This window comes from Solea solea, chromosome 6, assembly GCF_958295425.1.
Source record: "Solea solea chromosome 6, fSolSol10.1, whole genome shotgun sequence".
Lineage (NCBI taxonomy): Eukaryota > Metazoa > Chordata > Actinopteri > Pleuronectiformes > Soleidae > Solea > Solea solea.
The window spans coordinates 13700831-13718268 of NC_081139.1; the positions used below are offsets into that span (position 1 = coordinate 13700831).

Below are 17438 nucleotides of genomic sequence, written 5' to 3' on the forward strand. Positions count from 1 at the left end.
TGTGGAGAAAAGCACAAATAGAAGAAGTTACTGAAAGCGCAGTTTTTTTTTTAACCAGTGACCAACTGTTAAGTTCACCAATAGTTTGTGGGAAAAAAACATTTTTAAAATATTAAAGAATTCTAGATATCTTTAGATACATTCGTATGTCGAAATAGCGTTTATTGTAAGTTATTTGGGTTTATTTTGTAGTTGAAGATTCCACATTTAGTGCAAATTGTCGCATTTGTTCGAAGTTTTAAAAACCAAGGCTATTGAACTGGTTCACTAGTTTGTAATAAATGCAATGTCTGCTGTTGTATTTTTGTTATTTTGGTGATTTTAATATGTAAAACAGTAGTTTGGTGTAAACAACACAGCTATAATATAATTGATGTAATGTCACATTTGCATCAATAATAGTAAAGCACAGGCGATTCCTAGGTGGTGGGAAGAGGGTCCCAAATTAAGTTAAATTTAGGGCCCCATAAAGGCTTGGGCCGGCCCTGGTTATTGCCCATTCTAATTACCAGCACAACACAGATTTGCATGGATTTAAATGTACACACACACACACACACACACACAGCATCCATGGCCCGCACTGGTGTGTGTCTATCCAGTCAGAGAGGAGGAGGCTGGTGTTCTGCTGAGTGCTGATTGGCCGTCGCCATACCAACGAGGGAAGGTCAAAGTCAGAGACTGGCAGAGGAGGAGCCACAGCCTAATTATAAAACTCGTCTGAGTCTTCTTCCCCGTAGCTGTCTCATCTGTGTTGCGATCGCTGTGTCCAGTCTTTCCCGTTATCTGGACTCTGAAGACGACTGCAGCGTCCGAGCGAGGGCGGCGAAAGAGTTTGGGGGAGGGAAGCGTGTCAGAAAGACATTTCCATGTCCATTTTTGTTTCCATTTTTGTTCCCCTTCTCTCTGCCGAGACGTGTTGAAGGAAGTGTCTGCATCGTGTGGACTTTACCTCCGCGTGAGTGACACTTGGGGTAGATGAGACAGACCTGAGCACAGAGGCAGGAGTGTGCCCCCCCCGCTCCCCCCGCTCCCCCCCTCCTCTTCTTCTGGTCCACTCCTACTGTGTGTGGATGACCTCTGCTCCACTGTAAGTAGCTCTGCTGCGGACACAGTTTCCAAGTTCACAACAAGGATCACAGGTCAGAGGAGGTAGAGGATTGTTTTGATGCTCTGTGGAAGACATGTTTTTGTTTTTTTTTGTTTTGTTCAGTGTCTCTCTGTGAGGATTCACCATAAGCTCACTTGTTGTCTCTGTGAGTCATCCTGTCCTCCAGTGGGGTCAAGCTTCAAGGTTCAAGCTTCTTCATGGGGTTGATGTTTGATTGTGACCTTTATGTTATAACATTCGGACACATGCAAATAATTACAGCTATTCGGATAACGGCACATCATTTCTTCTCCTTTTACATTCTCCTAACGTCAGACGGTGCAGTTTATTTTATACAGCGAGTATCACAGATGCTGAAAGGTTTCAGATGAGCATTCCTATTTTGTGTCCATCAACTGTGAAACCCCTGCACCCACCTTTTCTGCTCTCTGGTCAGCCTCCTGCACTAGTGCTCATATGTAAAATGACTTTGGAATAGTGGTCATGAAGGAAGGGCCACTTAAATACACACAAGTCTATTCATAACCACTGCACACATAGCCGTGTTTACCCAGAAGCACCTGCAGATGTAATTGGCTGTCTTGTGTATGTGTGTTACCTCTTTAGGACATTAGGGCATAAACGCTGACCTTATCAGGACCAGTATTCCTCATGGAGACCAAAACATTGTCCGAATGAGACAGAACCACCTCAACATTCAGGGCAATATTTGACTGTCCAACATAAGTCAGTGGGAGTGTGTGTGTGTGTGTGTGTGCATGCATACACAAATATGGTTCTCTTTTTTCCCTATCATTGCCATGTGTTGCTGAATCATAGAGATCTGGAACTGCAAAAGGGACATTGCAGAATATGCTACAGTGTCAGTTAGGTTTGCATGTTGAACGCACCACTAGTTTCAATATAATTAATTTGATAAAAAGGATTATCTGTAAATGAATCTTAATGTCAAAGCAACGGCAGTACTTGTTGATCACATAGTCAGATTCTTGAGTTGACTATGTGATCTACCTCCTTCAATTAGCAACTGGGGAGGGATTACTTAGCAACCACAACAAGACATGGTCTGTCAAGCTCCTCTGTCTCTAAAAACTCTCACATGTTTTGTTGTATCGATTAGTCTGACTTATCTTACAGCAGATTACGAAGCTGTTGCTGTTGCTAAAATAGCAGTTATTCCATAGGAGAGCCCTGTGTGCAGTGAAGGTGTGGTGGAACAGCAGGAAGAACTGCTCTGTGATTGGTCAAAAGATGTCAAACAATTAGCAAAGGCTATTGACTTAGTATATGGGAGGTGCGTATGTGTCGTCCTCCGAAAGATCACTTTATTTACATTATGAAGAAATGTTGTTATAGTATTATTGATCAATTACGTGAAAAATCCACCCACTCTAACTTTAGCAAACTACCCAAATGTGCCACTACCCAAACTGATGCAGAACTCTGATCCAAAGTTGGAACAAATTGATTGAGCGTCTTTAAGCTACACCTAGAGAGTTAATGACTACAGTAATCTAGTATAATGTCATTGCTTAAAGGTCAGCTGAGCTGTGACCTTATCTATGCTGATCACCTACTGGATCAGAATATGATATTCATAATTATGTTTTATAGTCATCAAGGGAAAACTACTTTAGAATGAGCCTTTTAGGATTATATAAGGGGAAGGGTTGTCTTTCATTAAGTCCATCATTTGGCCCAGAATGGACAAACATGTGTGAGTCTGTGGAAATTGAGAGCAGACGATTTCGTCACGTTGACCTCTCAATTGCGCGAGTCGTTTACCCCAGTGATAGAAAAACAAGACGGCGCTGCCCATCACAACAACAAAAAAGGCATGGCGTCACATCATTTTACACTCCAGTCATTTAAAGGGACCGGGATTCCTAGACAACCAAATTGATATCACAACTTTGAATACTACACAATTCAACCCCATGAAAAACCACATCAACAAAGCCCTGCATTTATACTCTACATGCGTAGAACCACACTTATAATGAATTATGTATACAAGTCCACATTTTATCCACAGTCACGGGTACATAAAGTGAAAGAGAGACAGCTGCAGGTACTCTCTGCCTGTGAGGATAGTAAAATGTTTTTTATGGATGTGTTAACTGCCCATTGATTAGCAGTGTTTGTCCTGACGCTGCTGCTGGAGAAAGGGAAAGACAGACGGAGAGGGAGAGCAAGCTGGTGTGCCACCGCCTCAGTCTACGTACTTAATGAGTAAACACTTGCAAACGTTGCATCAAAAGTTGCCCAGACTATGATGCAAAAATTAACACACATTTTAGAACATCCCCTCGCAGCATTGCCCAAAATTATTATTGTTTTTTTTCCGATTTAATAGCTGTATGGAACTACTTTCCATTATTTTGTTTGTTTTTTTACGAAGTGTAACTCCGTCACTGTTGCAGTGTAAATCGTATGTGGCTAAGAATAATTGAGCGTAATGACGTGACGACCACATTAGAAGATGAAATGAAATCAACTGAACGCGATGTGCATTAAAATGTAGTCGATGCTGGAACTGGCAGCAAGTTAAATGTATTACGTAATGACTTCAGGCTCCATCTCTAATTTTTACAGAACAAAATGGAGTTGACCAAACATGTCAGCATATGTTTCATTCATTCTGTCTTTGGCAGTGTTGTGTCCAGAGTCTGTGTATCTCTACCACACATAGTGATTGTACGGTTATAGCTCTTTGCCTCAGAGAACGTTCTTGTCGTTTGGAGTGTGTGGTAGAAACCTTTTTTACCTGAGCACACTGCAGCTGAGGCACAATAGTTGAGTTTACATAAGCAGCTTATTACTGAGTCCCCGATTCATCACACAGCCCTGGGCCTACTCAGCCATGGAAATGTGAAGATGGAGCCAAGCATATTAACCAATAGCTATGTCACCAGTGCTTAACACCACTCACAGATGAACAAACACGTGTGCAACTGTTTGGTTAAACAAACCAAATGGAAAGCGGTTTGCATTTCAGCGGCCAATCCGCTGGCTACTGTGAGGAAACGCTGAGAGGTTAAATATGTCGTCAGTCATGTCTATGTTTTGGAGCCTGTGGCCCAAATGGCACAAAGATCACTGATACTGGATATGGTGTGTCTGTTATTACTTTAAGTGTTTTTGTGCAGAGATTATAGAACAGAGCTAACAGTGGGCAAATGTGAGCGTGTTATCTGCAGGCTACCGACAGAAGAGAAATCCTGCAACGCTCTTTTTCTTCTTCACTTTGCCATTTTGAGATTAAAAGTATACAAAAATTGCCACCAGTGGTACACGAGCGAAAATCATTAATACTGTTCTAGTGCACGTGCTTGAGTATGTGATCACACTGGAGCTGAGGAATTGGTTTTTGTGTAGAAAATTAAACAAATGACAAAAAAAAATTGAATAAATCAAATAATAATAATTAGAGTCACCTTATCGCTTCCCCCGTCTTCATCTAATTTCACTATATGAGTGTCTGAAGTATATTTGAGGAGGAGAGGATGATGAGAGAGCAAATTATTTTATTGGGAATAAATCTGTCTCCTGTGAAAAGTCCGTAGCTGACTGTGCTTGACCTATTTACAGTCTATCTACAGTATTTACTCAATATTTTCTCAGTTGGTATAATTGGTATGAAAAGTTTGAGAACCTCTGCCTTAGATGATACTATTGCAGCTGAATGAACTTGAACAAATCCACGGTAAAGTGAGAGCTTGTGCCGTACACACTGATGAATGAATAACCACTGCAGCTGCAAGTGAACACACACACACACACACACACACACACCCACACACACACACACACACACACAAAACTCACCGCTCGGTAAGTGCATGTGAATGCATGAACATGTCTTTCAGGTGGTTTTCTATTATTCACCAAAGTCATTGTCCTAATACACATACTTTATGACTATTCTAATCTTTTATCTTTAACCACAAATTATTAACACACACACACACACACACACACACATTTTCTAGCTTTTGTGACCTGAGCTGGTCCCAGTGTGCATACACTGCCCATTTATTAATACACTGTGTATAAGAAAATGCTTATTTAGGTGTAGGATTTCACACTTTTCATTCTGATCAAAATGTTGTTCCCAATTTGCTAAAAATCTGATTATCTCTCAGATTCACACTAGTATATTATTCAAGACATGTTTTGTATTTTTATAATATGATCTTAGCATGATTCATGTCCACGTTCAAATGATCACAAGCAAAAATCAACACTGCTGCAATCATCAGAAAATCATCAGGCTTGAGCTACTTTACTAGAAAATGATCAGATTCCGTCTTTGTCGACACTCGCAGCAACTGCATGAGCCACTGCTGTGCCTTTGTGCCACAGCTGCCGCCGGGGTTGCGTTATATTAGTAAAAGCAATCAATGCCTTTAAGGCCTTAAAGTGTTGCTGGGCTTGTTTTTTTTTTCTCACTCTTCACCCACTACGCTTTGAAAGCTCCTCACAGGTGGGTGGGCGATGCATTCACAGCCAGGCGATCCTATGATTAAAATGATCCGGCCCGCTTTAGGCGGCCAATGCTGCATACCGTATATACTGTGGAACCGTGTGGTTTCCAGGGAACACTGAAGCAGCACAACTGTTGTGACAGGCCCAAGCGTGGCAGACGGAAGCTGTGCGATCACACCCTGAGGTTCCGGATCTGTGTCTCTGGGCAGGAAGGTTCACTTCTAACAGCCACCTTGAGCGGTTGTTTGACTGTTGCATAATTATGGACCTCAGCTCATCCTCCCAAAGTGTTCGTCTATAGTGCTGCAGCTGTGACAGATTGTTAGATGCCGACACGCATCACTGACACTGGCAAGAGCCACCTTGGGACATTTATTTGTGTGTGTGAGTGGTGCGATGTGAGCTGTGAGTCAGAGCCGCTCGTGTCAGGAGCACGAATGGCTGTGAGCCAAAAAACCAGAGGGCAAAATCCCTTCAGCCCCACACTTCAGAATAATCACACACATACATCGAAACATAATAATCCATCCATCGTCTACCGCTTTATCCTCCACAATAACAATAATACTTTCATTAAACATTAGGATGGTTTAGTGGCAGCAGTGTTTTTGAGAACAGCTCTGCCCACATAAACTGAAGAAAAAGGAGGAAATGGCAGGGAGAGTGGAAGAGTGGAGAGATTTTCGAAAGAGCGTTTACATCCTTCTTGTATGCTCAGGCCGCTGTCGTTCCCTGACGCACTTGGAAAGGGAGGTGTGAGCAGAGGAGTCCTCCGTTTGTTACACTGGAAAGCTCACTAATTATTACGCATTCGACCATTTAAAGAAAAACAAGTTTACAAAGTACGAACAGACAAAGCAAATTACTGGATGATTAGGGAGAGAAATGAGAGAAACATGACGGCAAAAGCCACTGAACTCTGTATGTCACTATGAATGAGAAGAAAAAGAAAGAAGAAGACATCACATCAAAAACAAGTAGAAGAACAGGAAGATGGAATATTTTAAGTCAAATGAAAGCAAAAAATACAAAAGAAGATGTGATCGGAGGCATGTGTAACTAATGCAGTTTTCTTTTTGTTTAGGTGAGAAGGTTAATAACACACATCTGCCCCAAATCAACCAGTGAGGCTTTCATAGATTCAAGAATGACGAGAAGGTGTATGTTGAACAGGTCACCAGCCTATCATAGGGCCTGCATACATTCACGTCTATTTAGAGACAATCTGTGTGACTTAGTAATGTGGGAGGAAGATGCAGTAATCATAGAATTCACAGACACATTAGTACAACATGTACCAGACAGGGATTTGAATTGCCATCCTTCTTGTTGTGAGGAACCAGTGCTAAAATCCGTCTGGACTTACCAAAAGGAAACAATGAATACTTCAGAGCAGGAAATCATCCACACTGTTGTTTTTGTTTTTGTGTTTTTTGTTTTAGCACTACAAGGTAACTTATGGTAATCTAAAATCAATATCATTTGTAAGACACATCAAGGGATGTGTACTCATGATGGCTCTGTTATAAAACTAACCTGTAGCGTCTTGTGTGTTTAGTAAATTAGGTAGGCTTTGTTTCGGCACTGTTTGAACTCACATGGCAGTGATGTTTATTTAAAAGGTATGCAGTGCTGCTTTAATAATTAGCTGTGGTGATGTGGTGGTAGCTTTTTAAGGTAGAGACATACAAACATAAAAGATTAAGACGTATATGTGGTCATTTGAAAAAATAAATGAATAAAAAATCAATATGTTGTAGTCCTGTGTGAATTGTGGTAACCTGTGATAGGATAGGCCTGCCTGATGTTAAGACCAGTGGTGTTGTTATTCAGTCATGGCTCCTAGATACACTGGACCTACTGTTCACAAAGGGCCAGAGGGTGACATGTAGATAGAAACAGAAAGAAAGAAAGACAGACAGAGGGGTTTATTGTTGCTGTCAACACAGCTGTTATCAGTTTAGCTGCTGGCTATGCCTTCATTATAACCACCTCTCTTAAAGTCTTGTGAGGAAAAATGTCTGACATAATACCAGGCCAAAAGGACAATGAGGGACGAAAAAGGTGAAGGAAAAAAGACGAGTATGTGAGTGTGTGTGTGTGACGTGTAAGCCATCGCATATAAGGCAGGGATTGTTGTGCAGACAGTGAGGCCCAAATCCAAGAAAAGATAGGACGGGAGAAATCGTCTTCAGCCCACGCCACGAGGTGAGATTGTGATGTGAGAAGCATAAGCTTAAGCTTTGTCTTACTGTCTGTCCTAGGTTGTCTTTGCTTAATAAAAGCTGATCAATAGCCAACTCAAAACCTCTGGAAACCAATTCATTCAAATGATTTTGTTAATTTTATGAGGAGTAATAAAAAAAAATATATATATAATTTAAAAGTAAACCAAAAAGGTATACTTTTTTGAAAGTGCTCTTTCCACGTTTCTTCACACTTTATTAGTTTTGAGTCAAAGCTGTAAAAATCTACTAAAAGCTGCCTATTCTTGTACATAACACGCTCTGAACAGAGAAGTGATGATTGCCTTTATGTTTGTGGAGCAGGGCTGTGATTAGACGGGGCTTTAGCCAAGTCTCATGCTTTTTTATGAATACATAGAAGGTGGTTTCACTGCAGCATGAGCTCAAATCTGGCTTTAGTATGTCCCAACTTTTATCAAGTCAGTCATTGTTGTTGTTCAAAGCCACGAGACGACAGAGTTCTCTCTTCAGGCCTGGTTTGGAGGTCATGTAAACATGAGCGGACTGAAATCTGGGTATAGATTAACACAGATACTGCATGTTTTTACTCGGACTCGGCTAATTCTCAGGCTTTGTGGTGATCGGGTTCACTGGAATTGTCTATTAAAGCAAATCACCACTGAAAGAAATTTGCCTTGCTTTTAAGATAAGCTAATCAGTATATTTTTTTTACAAACCAGTATGAAATGAATGGCTAATATAAAACTCTGTGCACTCTCACCACCATTCATATCCTTAAGAGAAAATGTGTGTGTGTGTGTGTGTGTGTGTTGTCTGTGTGTGTGCACGCAGTTGTTCAAACAAAGCTACTTTTCTGTCCATCTCAACTATTGGAGCATGTAGTAATGTAGCCCCAGGTCCAAGGTCAGTATTAGAGCATATGACCAATCTCTCTCTCCCTCTCTATTTCTCTCATACACACACACACACACACACTTTCCAACAACACAGACTCATGTAACACGAATGAAAAACAGACAGTAATTACCCTTTTTTTTTTTCTTTTTTTTTTAAATATAAACTGTACTCACCTCACATCAGTGTGTAATGACAAATTAAATGTTCTGGTTTGTGTTTGTGTCTCGGGCCACCCGAGGGAGCAGAATCTCACTAACATCTAGTTATTGTTGGCTGATATGTGCATACAGGTCTCATTGGATGCTGCAAATATACAACGAAAGGTGTAATAAAGTTGCTTACCACTATTTCATGGGATTTACATCCAGAGAGAGCATCTTATTTCTGTGTCAGAGCTGTTCAATGCATTGGAATAGTTATGGTCCTCAGGGAGTAGCTCAATTGCTGCAACTGCTCTGTCCAACACCCAAGTCATAGCACCATACCACAGCAAAGGTGTAGCTCAGAGGCTGCTTTACCTGACATTACTGTACTTACTGTCTTTTCCTCTATGGAGCTCCCTCTAGTGCATATTTTTACACCACCACCATAAACATCCATGTGTTTTTAAATGTTGAAACAAAGCCATTTCCATGTTTACTCGTGTGTAGGCCCCTCGCTCAGTCAGTCAGTTGTTTCCTCTTCTTCACTCCCTCTGACAACAGTTGTCTCTGCTTCTTTTTCACCGGCCCTGCCACGATGAACGTCTAAAATAACGCTATTGCTACTTCGATCTTATAACTGATACCATGGCTAGGATGTGTGTGTGTGTAGTGTAGTGTAGTGAATCAATTCCTGTTTCTCATGAGTTTCTCACCCGAGACTTTGTGAGACCTCCTGATTCTGAGGACTCCGGGTCAGTGGCCCTGATCTTGCAAGGCTGGTTTTCCGCTAACAGATGGTAGGGGGAGTGGAGACAACCCCCAATCTCCCCGGAATAAGACATTTAACCATCACAATGTCTCCGATGTTGTTGAATCACGGTACAAATCCTGCATAGTTCTGCTTATTCTTCGGCCAACTACGTTAGTATTTTTGGCCGATGTTTGCCCGCTGCTGGTACAAATCTTAATAATACAGTATGTGAGGCATGCACACTAAAGAAAGCAGGCATTGTTGCTTTAAAAAATGATACAATATAAGTGGTAAAGGTCTTAACCACAGCTATATTAGAAACGGTTAATCACTGAGTGTAGTACTATGAAGCCTGTTATGCAGTGTGTCCTTGCTGCAACACACAGGTGCCGCCCCTGCCACTGCACAAGTCACACTCTAGAAAAAAGTTAATTAGCTATGCGCTCCTGACGAACTCACACGCATACTGTGTGTGAGTCAGGAGGAAATGTGGTGTTATAGGTGTGTTTGTGTGTGACATTAGATGATCCTAGAGCCGCGTATGATCTCAGCTGATTCATTAAAATCCTGCGTGTCCCTCCACCTGTGGTGATGCAGTGGTCACCCCGCTAACTGACTGCCACCTGCAGAGCCTCTCATCTCAACAGCACATTTCTTTACTCACTAGCTTAGTAATATCCGTCTTTCTAAACGGCATTAAGTCCAAACCCCTTCTGCTAAAGACACAGCTGACTGTGATACCCATGCATGACTATGATCCAACACTGCAGCTCCAAGCAGCTGCTCTATCCTGAGGGGGTGTAGATGCCACCATCTCACACAGCTACAGAAATAAACAGGTTTTTTTTGGATTTTCCAGGAAAAGGATATTTCATTGAATCATAAATGGTGTTTCTTAGTCTCTTTCTCTCAGTTCAGTTAAACTTTCACCGCATTAATGTCAAGTGAGGTTTGAAAATTCAAAGCGCACACGCACACGTGCAGGATGTGTGAAGAATAAAAAAAGCGCATGATGATTTCCTCACACTATATGTGGTACATTTGGTACTCAGTCTCTGCACTCAGATCTGATATCTCATATGTTATGGACATGCTGTTTATCTTGTGTTGAGGGCATCCTGGCTACTGCCTAGGACTTCATTCTGATTCAAAGTTAAAGGGGGATTTGAGGATTTGTAAATCACTTTGTTTCTGTGTCTCCTTGCTGACCCTCTTGGAGATCACAGCTTGTGCTGGCAGCTTATGCGGCTGTCAGGAACAGGACGATGCCAAGCCAGGTTTCACTGGACGAACACAGCAGTGGGATGAAGCTGACTGTGCCCACTGGCCTGTCGAAACTCACAAAGCCTATTGAAACAAGCCCTTTGTAGTCCGTCAATCCTCATGCCCATTCTAAATGACTACACATGAGGGCAGCTGTGCACATGCATTTAGAGTCTCTTGAACACTGCCATATGGGGTTGTACTGAGTCACATGCAGTCCTCCTTAAACCCCATCAGACACCTGTTTTGGAGCTTTTGCAGTGGATTTGGTAAAACATTATGGTTTCCCTGTGTTTGATATGTGTAATTGGCTATATTTTGATATGAACCCTTATTTTGCGTTGTTCAATTCTACCCTCATTTTCTGAGTGGACACATTTGGGCTTTTACTAGCACTTTTTTTTTTATTGGGTGGATCATTCCCCATGGACCCCTTTAAACGGCTACCACCATAATCCCACACGAACATTTATTCAGCTGTGTGATAGTATCTCATATCTGACAAGGCTTTACTGTCTCTGATGCCAAACTAGGCTGAAGATCTGTATTGTCTATATAAGGTAACATTTTCAGAAGGAGACAATCCCAGGTAAATGTATGTCATGCAGTAGGATTGTCTACAATTTCATCATTCAGTTTAGGATTATTTGAAAACATCCTATGACAGTATGATCCAATTTGTAATATTATTAAAGGCTTGCCATAGCCCAACCATTGTATAACTGTAGTGTAACATTTCTAAGGGTACAGAGATAACGACTTTGTTTATTTATTAGAAATAAATGTTACATCAGAAAATAGAAACACTATAAATCCTAAGCCTAGTGGTTACTGTAGCAACATGTAGCGTGTTAATGTCCTGAGGATCACATACTGTATATGGGCAAACTGAGATTTGCTGGCACCTCACCCATCTCTCTGTGTGAGTGTGTGTATGTGTAATCAGACACTATCACACTACCAACGTTCTCCCTTTTTCTTGACTGGCTGCAAAGATCCTCACCCTAACACTGTACCCTTCCCCTAGCAAACGTGTCTGCTGTCCTAAAAATAGTTTGGAAGAGACAGACGTTCTATTTGTCCTTTTCATTTTTGAAACCATGCAATTAAATTGGTGAGGGGTGCAATTGAGGGAGTGAAGTGGATTTTTCTTCTGGCAGTGAAGTAAAAAAAAAAACAGGTTTAAAAATGAAATGATGTGTGTACCTATGGAGTGTCTCTGAAACACTGCAAACACCGGCCATGCTGTGCCATGCTGTGTCCCCATTCAAGGCTGCTTGAACACAAATGCTCTGCTGTTTTGGTTGAAGGGATGATTTCCATGGAAGCATATCTCCAGCAAAAGATCTAACAGAGAACAAAATCCTTCACAGTTCAGAAGTGAACATTTGAGATTGTTAGGCAAGATAAGTCTGTTTGTATATCGCATTTCATCACAAGACAAATCAATGTGCTTTGCAGAAAATATAAAACCCATCACGATAATCCACAAAAAGGACACAAGGCATTGCAAAGAACTCGGGATTTAGAAATGAATAAATTAAATAATCTAATTTAGTAATTAATTTTAAACGTGCAGTGTAAGAAGAGTAATTATTTTATTTCAACAAAGTGCCAAAGGGAAAAGTCTCCAGCACGGATTTTAAATCACTCAGCATTCCACATCTCTGGAGGTTCGTTCCAGATTTGTAGAGCATAGAAACTGAACTGCTGCTTATCCACTTTTAGTTCTGACTAGGACAGAAAGGTAACCTGTCCCAGAGGACCTGAGGGGTCTGGATGGTTAATAAATAACATGGCTGCAGATTTAAGATGGCATTTTAGATGGAAGTATTGAGTGCTTCCATAAACTAACAGTGGCATTTTAAATTGATAGACTGTGATTTGATAAACAGTGTAAGGTTTGGGACGTGGACTGATATGTGATGGTGAGGACTCAGCAGTATTCTGACTCGGCTGCAGCTCTCTGATTTTCTTCAGAGAGACCTTTAATCACACCATTAATATGGCAGTTAAAAAGAGTCCATGATTGGACCAATATTGGTCATTGGTTTGTAGGTTTTAGCTATGCTGAATGAGGCTGCACTAAGATAAGTATTCCCTGTTTACAAAACAATTACTCAATTTTATCTTTGTTGATTTGGTTAATGCACTTACTCAGAGTTTGAATACAAGAGGGCCCAGAATGTAACCCTGAGGTACCTCTGCATGTGATCTTTGTCCACACAGATGTGTAGTTATAGACTAATCCTTGTCCATTAAGTAAGATCTAAACCATCTTAAAGCCAGTTTTCTAGTCAGTCTAATAATGAACTGTCAATGCTGTGGTGTCGTTGGAAACCGGATTGCAGAGGCACAGACTCAATTGGAGCACTAGTTTACAGAGAGACAGATTTATCATATAAACATATTGAGACTGCATGTAAAGTTGTTTTCTTTGTAGATTAGAACCAAAAACTCAGTTTTATGTACAAACAAGACTATAGAATTTGTGAATTGAACAAATAGTTTATTTGTTTTCCATCCATTGTGTCAATAGCTTTGACAAGAGTGTTGATTGGGGTACACCGCATGGTGAGGAGGGTGTGTAGTTCAGTTGAGGAAGGAGGTTTGCTGACATGATGTCATCCTAACTGTGAGCCAGAACAAACCTCAGCTGAATGTTCTCTTTCCCCAGGTCTTTTATTTGTTTCTTCAGAGCTTCTCGATGCATCAGAGCAGTGTTTAAGCAAAGCGTCACTCTTGGCAACTCTTGAACATCAGAGATGGTTATTTCTTCTTTCTCCTCTGTGTCTGATATCTGATAATCTCCACCTGATGGTATTGGCTTGTGCCTCAGCTTCCTCTCCAGCTTCCAGCACATTTTACCGACACGTAAAACTCTTTCACCCTTGATGATCACTGTCTGAAGTTTTCTGATGGCGGCATCGCTCTGCATAATGAGGTCAATGAGCTGTCTCTTTGCTGCTGAGTGACCCAGGGTCAGCCTATCACGGAGTATGAAAGTCTTCTGCCTCACTTCATTTATGGAGTTTTTCAGCTCTTGTTCCATTAATTCATTGTCTCTCTGGATGGTTCTCAATTTTTCTCTATGTTTCTCTACATTTTTTATCATCGCCATCTTTTTCTTGGTTATTTGAATGTGTTGCTGTTTTTTAAAGATTAGGTCATTGACTTCTTTTTGTTCTTTGCGTAGGTTTCTCAGCAGCTTATAGTTTTGATGAGACAGCTCCGTCAGCATTACCTGTCCGTCCTTGACCAGAGCATCCTCCCAGCTCTCATGAGCGTTCCTGTATGAATTGAGGCTGTCACTGTACAGTTTGTCGATTTCTTTCATGATTTTATTGTGTTCCCCTTCCATATTGACCTTCGCTTCATCTAGCTGTACTTTCCGCTGCCTAGAATGTGCCGTCAGCTGCTTCCTTTCGGAGTCGAACATAGAGCACACATGCTGCAAGTTGCTCTCCCACTGCTGCTGCAGAACCATGACATGCTTGTTCTGCAACGCCCTCAGCCGCTCCAGAAGATGCAAATGTACCCGCTGCACATGAGAAGACTGACGCTCTGCCTCCTCTAGATCATGCTCTAAACTCCTGATGACATCGTCCAGGCTGTCTATCTGCCTCTCAAACATCTGTTTGAAGATCTCAATGTCTTCACAAAGCTCATCGGCTTGAGTGTGACACAAAATAAATCTCCAGCCTTCATTGACCGTCAGCTGCTTCACCGCTTTGCTCCTCTGCTCCAGCAACTTGTCTGTCTGACTCTGTGGGAGTGTCTCCTCCTTTGGATGGTCCATTTTCTCCTCGGACAGATTGTCTGATTTTCTTTAAATGGATGAAGTGGTCTTTTTTGGTGTTTTATGGCAGTTAGCATTGGTAATGTTACATGTATCATAGCCTATGAAGTATATCCTATGTTCCGTTAGCGAATAGTGTCGCATGACTGAATTGCAGTCCTGTGTTATGGACAAATGATGATGTCATAATGTTATCATGGAATGCCTTTGAAGAACGTCTTCCTATCAACTTGGGAAGCGTGAGGATAAAATAGTTCCAGGGTAGGATTTGTTGTGGCAAAACCTTAATAAGATCACAGGTGAGTGTAGAAATAAGTACATAAGAACAGCAGCTGTCTTTGTGAGTTAAAATAAAAAATAACAGAGTCATGGAGACGTGCGCACACAGTATAAATTTCAATAAAATTTCAATATATAGATATATATCTTCAACCCATGTTCTTTGCACACAGCAAAGGGTCACCACAATGGAGAGGTTACTACAACATACGACAGATGGTGGTATGGAATCCATCATTGAAGCTTAGTTTTTTCTTCCGTGTGATGTCTTCAGCAGAGACATTTCATATATTAATTCTTGTTGACCATTAGCATCGTTTTGCTTTTATTGTAATGAGTTGATTTAACTCCCCAGAGAAACAGTGTCCTATTGAAATAAAGTTTAAAATCAAAGTCTACTTTCAGAACAGATATTTCTTTCTTCTTAAGTTACCTTTTTCACATATCTTTTAATAACACTAGTTAAGCCCTCATTTCAGCCTTTCAGACACTACATTTACACATGGAAACACATGAAAGACGACAAAAATAGCAAGTAACACTGGTTTCCACTCAAACACAGTATAATTAGCAGGGCCGTGATGACTGGTGTGTATTAATGGGGCCTAAATATGCATGTGGCATTCATTTTACCCTTATCAACAAAATTGCATACCTCTTCAATCTTCTCTGCTACAGTGATCAAATAGACAGCACTACTTGATGACAAGGGACCTGGGTTAAGTTACTGCATCTCATGACGGATGAATCTTGTGTTGTGCAGAGAAACAACAGATCGAGCGTCGTTCAAAAGGCTGTTTCTTTCATACTCAAGGAATCTCCTATCCCAAAAACCAAACTCTGTAGCCCATTTTTTTTAAATGAAATTGATCCATCATCATATTTTGCCTTCATTATGTCCACCACAGGACCTATGGCCTTCCTCCCCTTTACTACTTTTGCTCTATGGTTACTTCCACGCAGACGTCTCCACATTGTCTTATTTATTCTCACCCAACCACTCAGGTTTCTTCTTATAACCCTCAAGTGTCTGCACCCATTGTAATCTAATCTTGGTTATACTGATTGTTATCACCTCAGTCAGACAGGTTAGGGGCTCCCAAAGGATCAAAAAGGAGTCATGTTCAATCAAAATTTTACTTTCGTTTCTTTCTTTTTTTCTTTCCTTTTTACCTTATTTACAACACTCACCGAATATCTGGATGTTAAGCTGAATTCAGTTTGTTGAGATCCAGTGGTGACGATCCAAGACACCGTGTCAGCCCTCCCATCTCTACACAAATGGAGGCTGGAGGAATTGGCCAGTGACTGTCCACTGAGTCTCAGACGATCCACTCAGCTGGATCCCAATTCTGACACCAAATTGTTGTGGCACAATCTTAATAAGACCATTGTTAGTGTAGAAATAAGTGCATAAGTCAGAGTTGTATTTGTCTTGCAAGAGGAACAGACAGCAGTAGTGCAGTAGTGCAGTAGTTCAGCGGAAACCGGCGCCAAAATTATAGTAGAATGCTGGACATTGCTTGACGAAAGTGGCTGTTGCTTCTTGGGCCCAATGTTTGGCATTAGAGAAAGGTCACACCTCTCAGTATACAGACCACCAGAAATCATAAAGTTCACATAAACTAGAAAATGTGCATTTCCAGGAGAAAAGGCAGATCCATGTCTGCCTTGCGCGAATCAAAGGCAGATGAAATTCCATACCACAGTTGCCATGTCAACCAAAATGCAAATCAAAGGCAATCAAGGGGAGCACCCATCTTCATTCATTTTTTAAAGAGGGAAAATGGCAGAAAAAGTTAAATATATATACGTATATATATATATATATGTACATATATATGTGTATATATACATATATACATATCTTCTATCTCATGTGATCAAATAATGGGCTGTCCAAAAAAAATTATCGTATTGTGAAAATGGCTCCCGTTACAGCGCCACTTACAGGCCTGATGTGTATACGACAGCATTTAGAGCTGTTTGTGTTGTGTGTTTATAGAAAATGTTTTCAAAACAACAAAGAAAAAGACTCTGGGCCTAAGAATATCTACGCAAATGTCAACAAGTGAGAAGTGTGAAAAGGGCTGTTTTTGAATTATGGTTTCCACTGGGGCTGGGTGATTTGGCCAAAAACATAAAGCCATTCAAGACTGATTTTCTTTAGTTCTGCCCATTATAAGAGACAGGGATTTCACGAAAATTGTTGTCGTCAGTGGGTAGATTCTTAACAAAATTAAATGGGAACATACTTGAGTGATCAACTTCCCACTACCAAGATTCAGAAGTAGAGCCATTGCTGTTTTTCTTGGTTTTCCATGGTAACTGGCATCCTCGTCGTCACACACATAAACCCTTTCCCAGCCACCGGTATAGAGGGGGGCTTGGGTTCAGGTACGAAAAATTGCCAATCAGTCTAATCTCTACTATAATCACTGTGATAATAGTATCAGTAGGTGTTAGGCACGCCCCCACCATTGAGCACCAGTGTTTCATA

General features: G+C 41.0%; 2 protein-coding genes across 2 annotated transcripts in view; one reads left to right on the forward strand and one right to left on the reverse strand.

Annotated features, from left to right (window-relative positions):
- Positions 1-718: 718 nt before the first annotated feature.
- The window catches only part of cdk18 (cyclin dependent kinase 18), a 38098-nt gene continuing 21378 nt past the window's right edge, over positions 719-17438 (forward strand). Inside the window, exon 1 of the mRNA XM_058631894.1 lies at positions 719-1090. The gene's annotated coding sequence lies outside the window, so the exon portion shown is untranslated. The remainder of the gene's footprint in view (positions 1091-17438) is intronic.
- On the reverse strand, positions 13262-16578 carry LOC131460956 (dynein regulatory complex subunit 2-like). The gene has a single exon (XM_058631893.1). It carries the CDS (start codon positions 14657-14659, stop codon positions 13490-13492), a length of 1170 nt encoding a protein of 389 aa, XP_058487876.1. The 5' UTR covers positions 14660-16578; the 3' UTR covers positions 13262-13489.

Excerpts from the sequence above, each read along its gene's own strand:
- LOC131460956 (XM_058631893.1), bottom strand. The coding sequence starts at position 14,659 with ATGGACCATCCAAAGGAGGAGACACTCCCACAGAGTCAGACAGACAAG.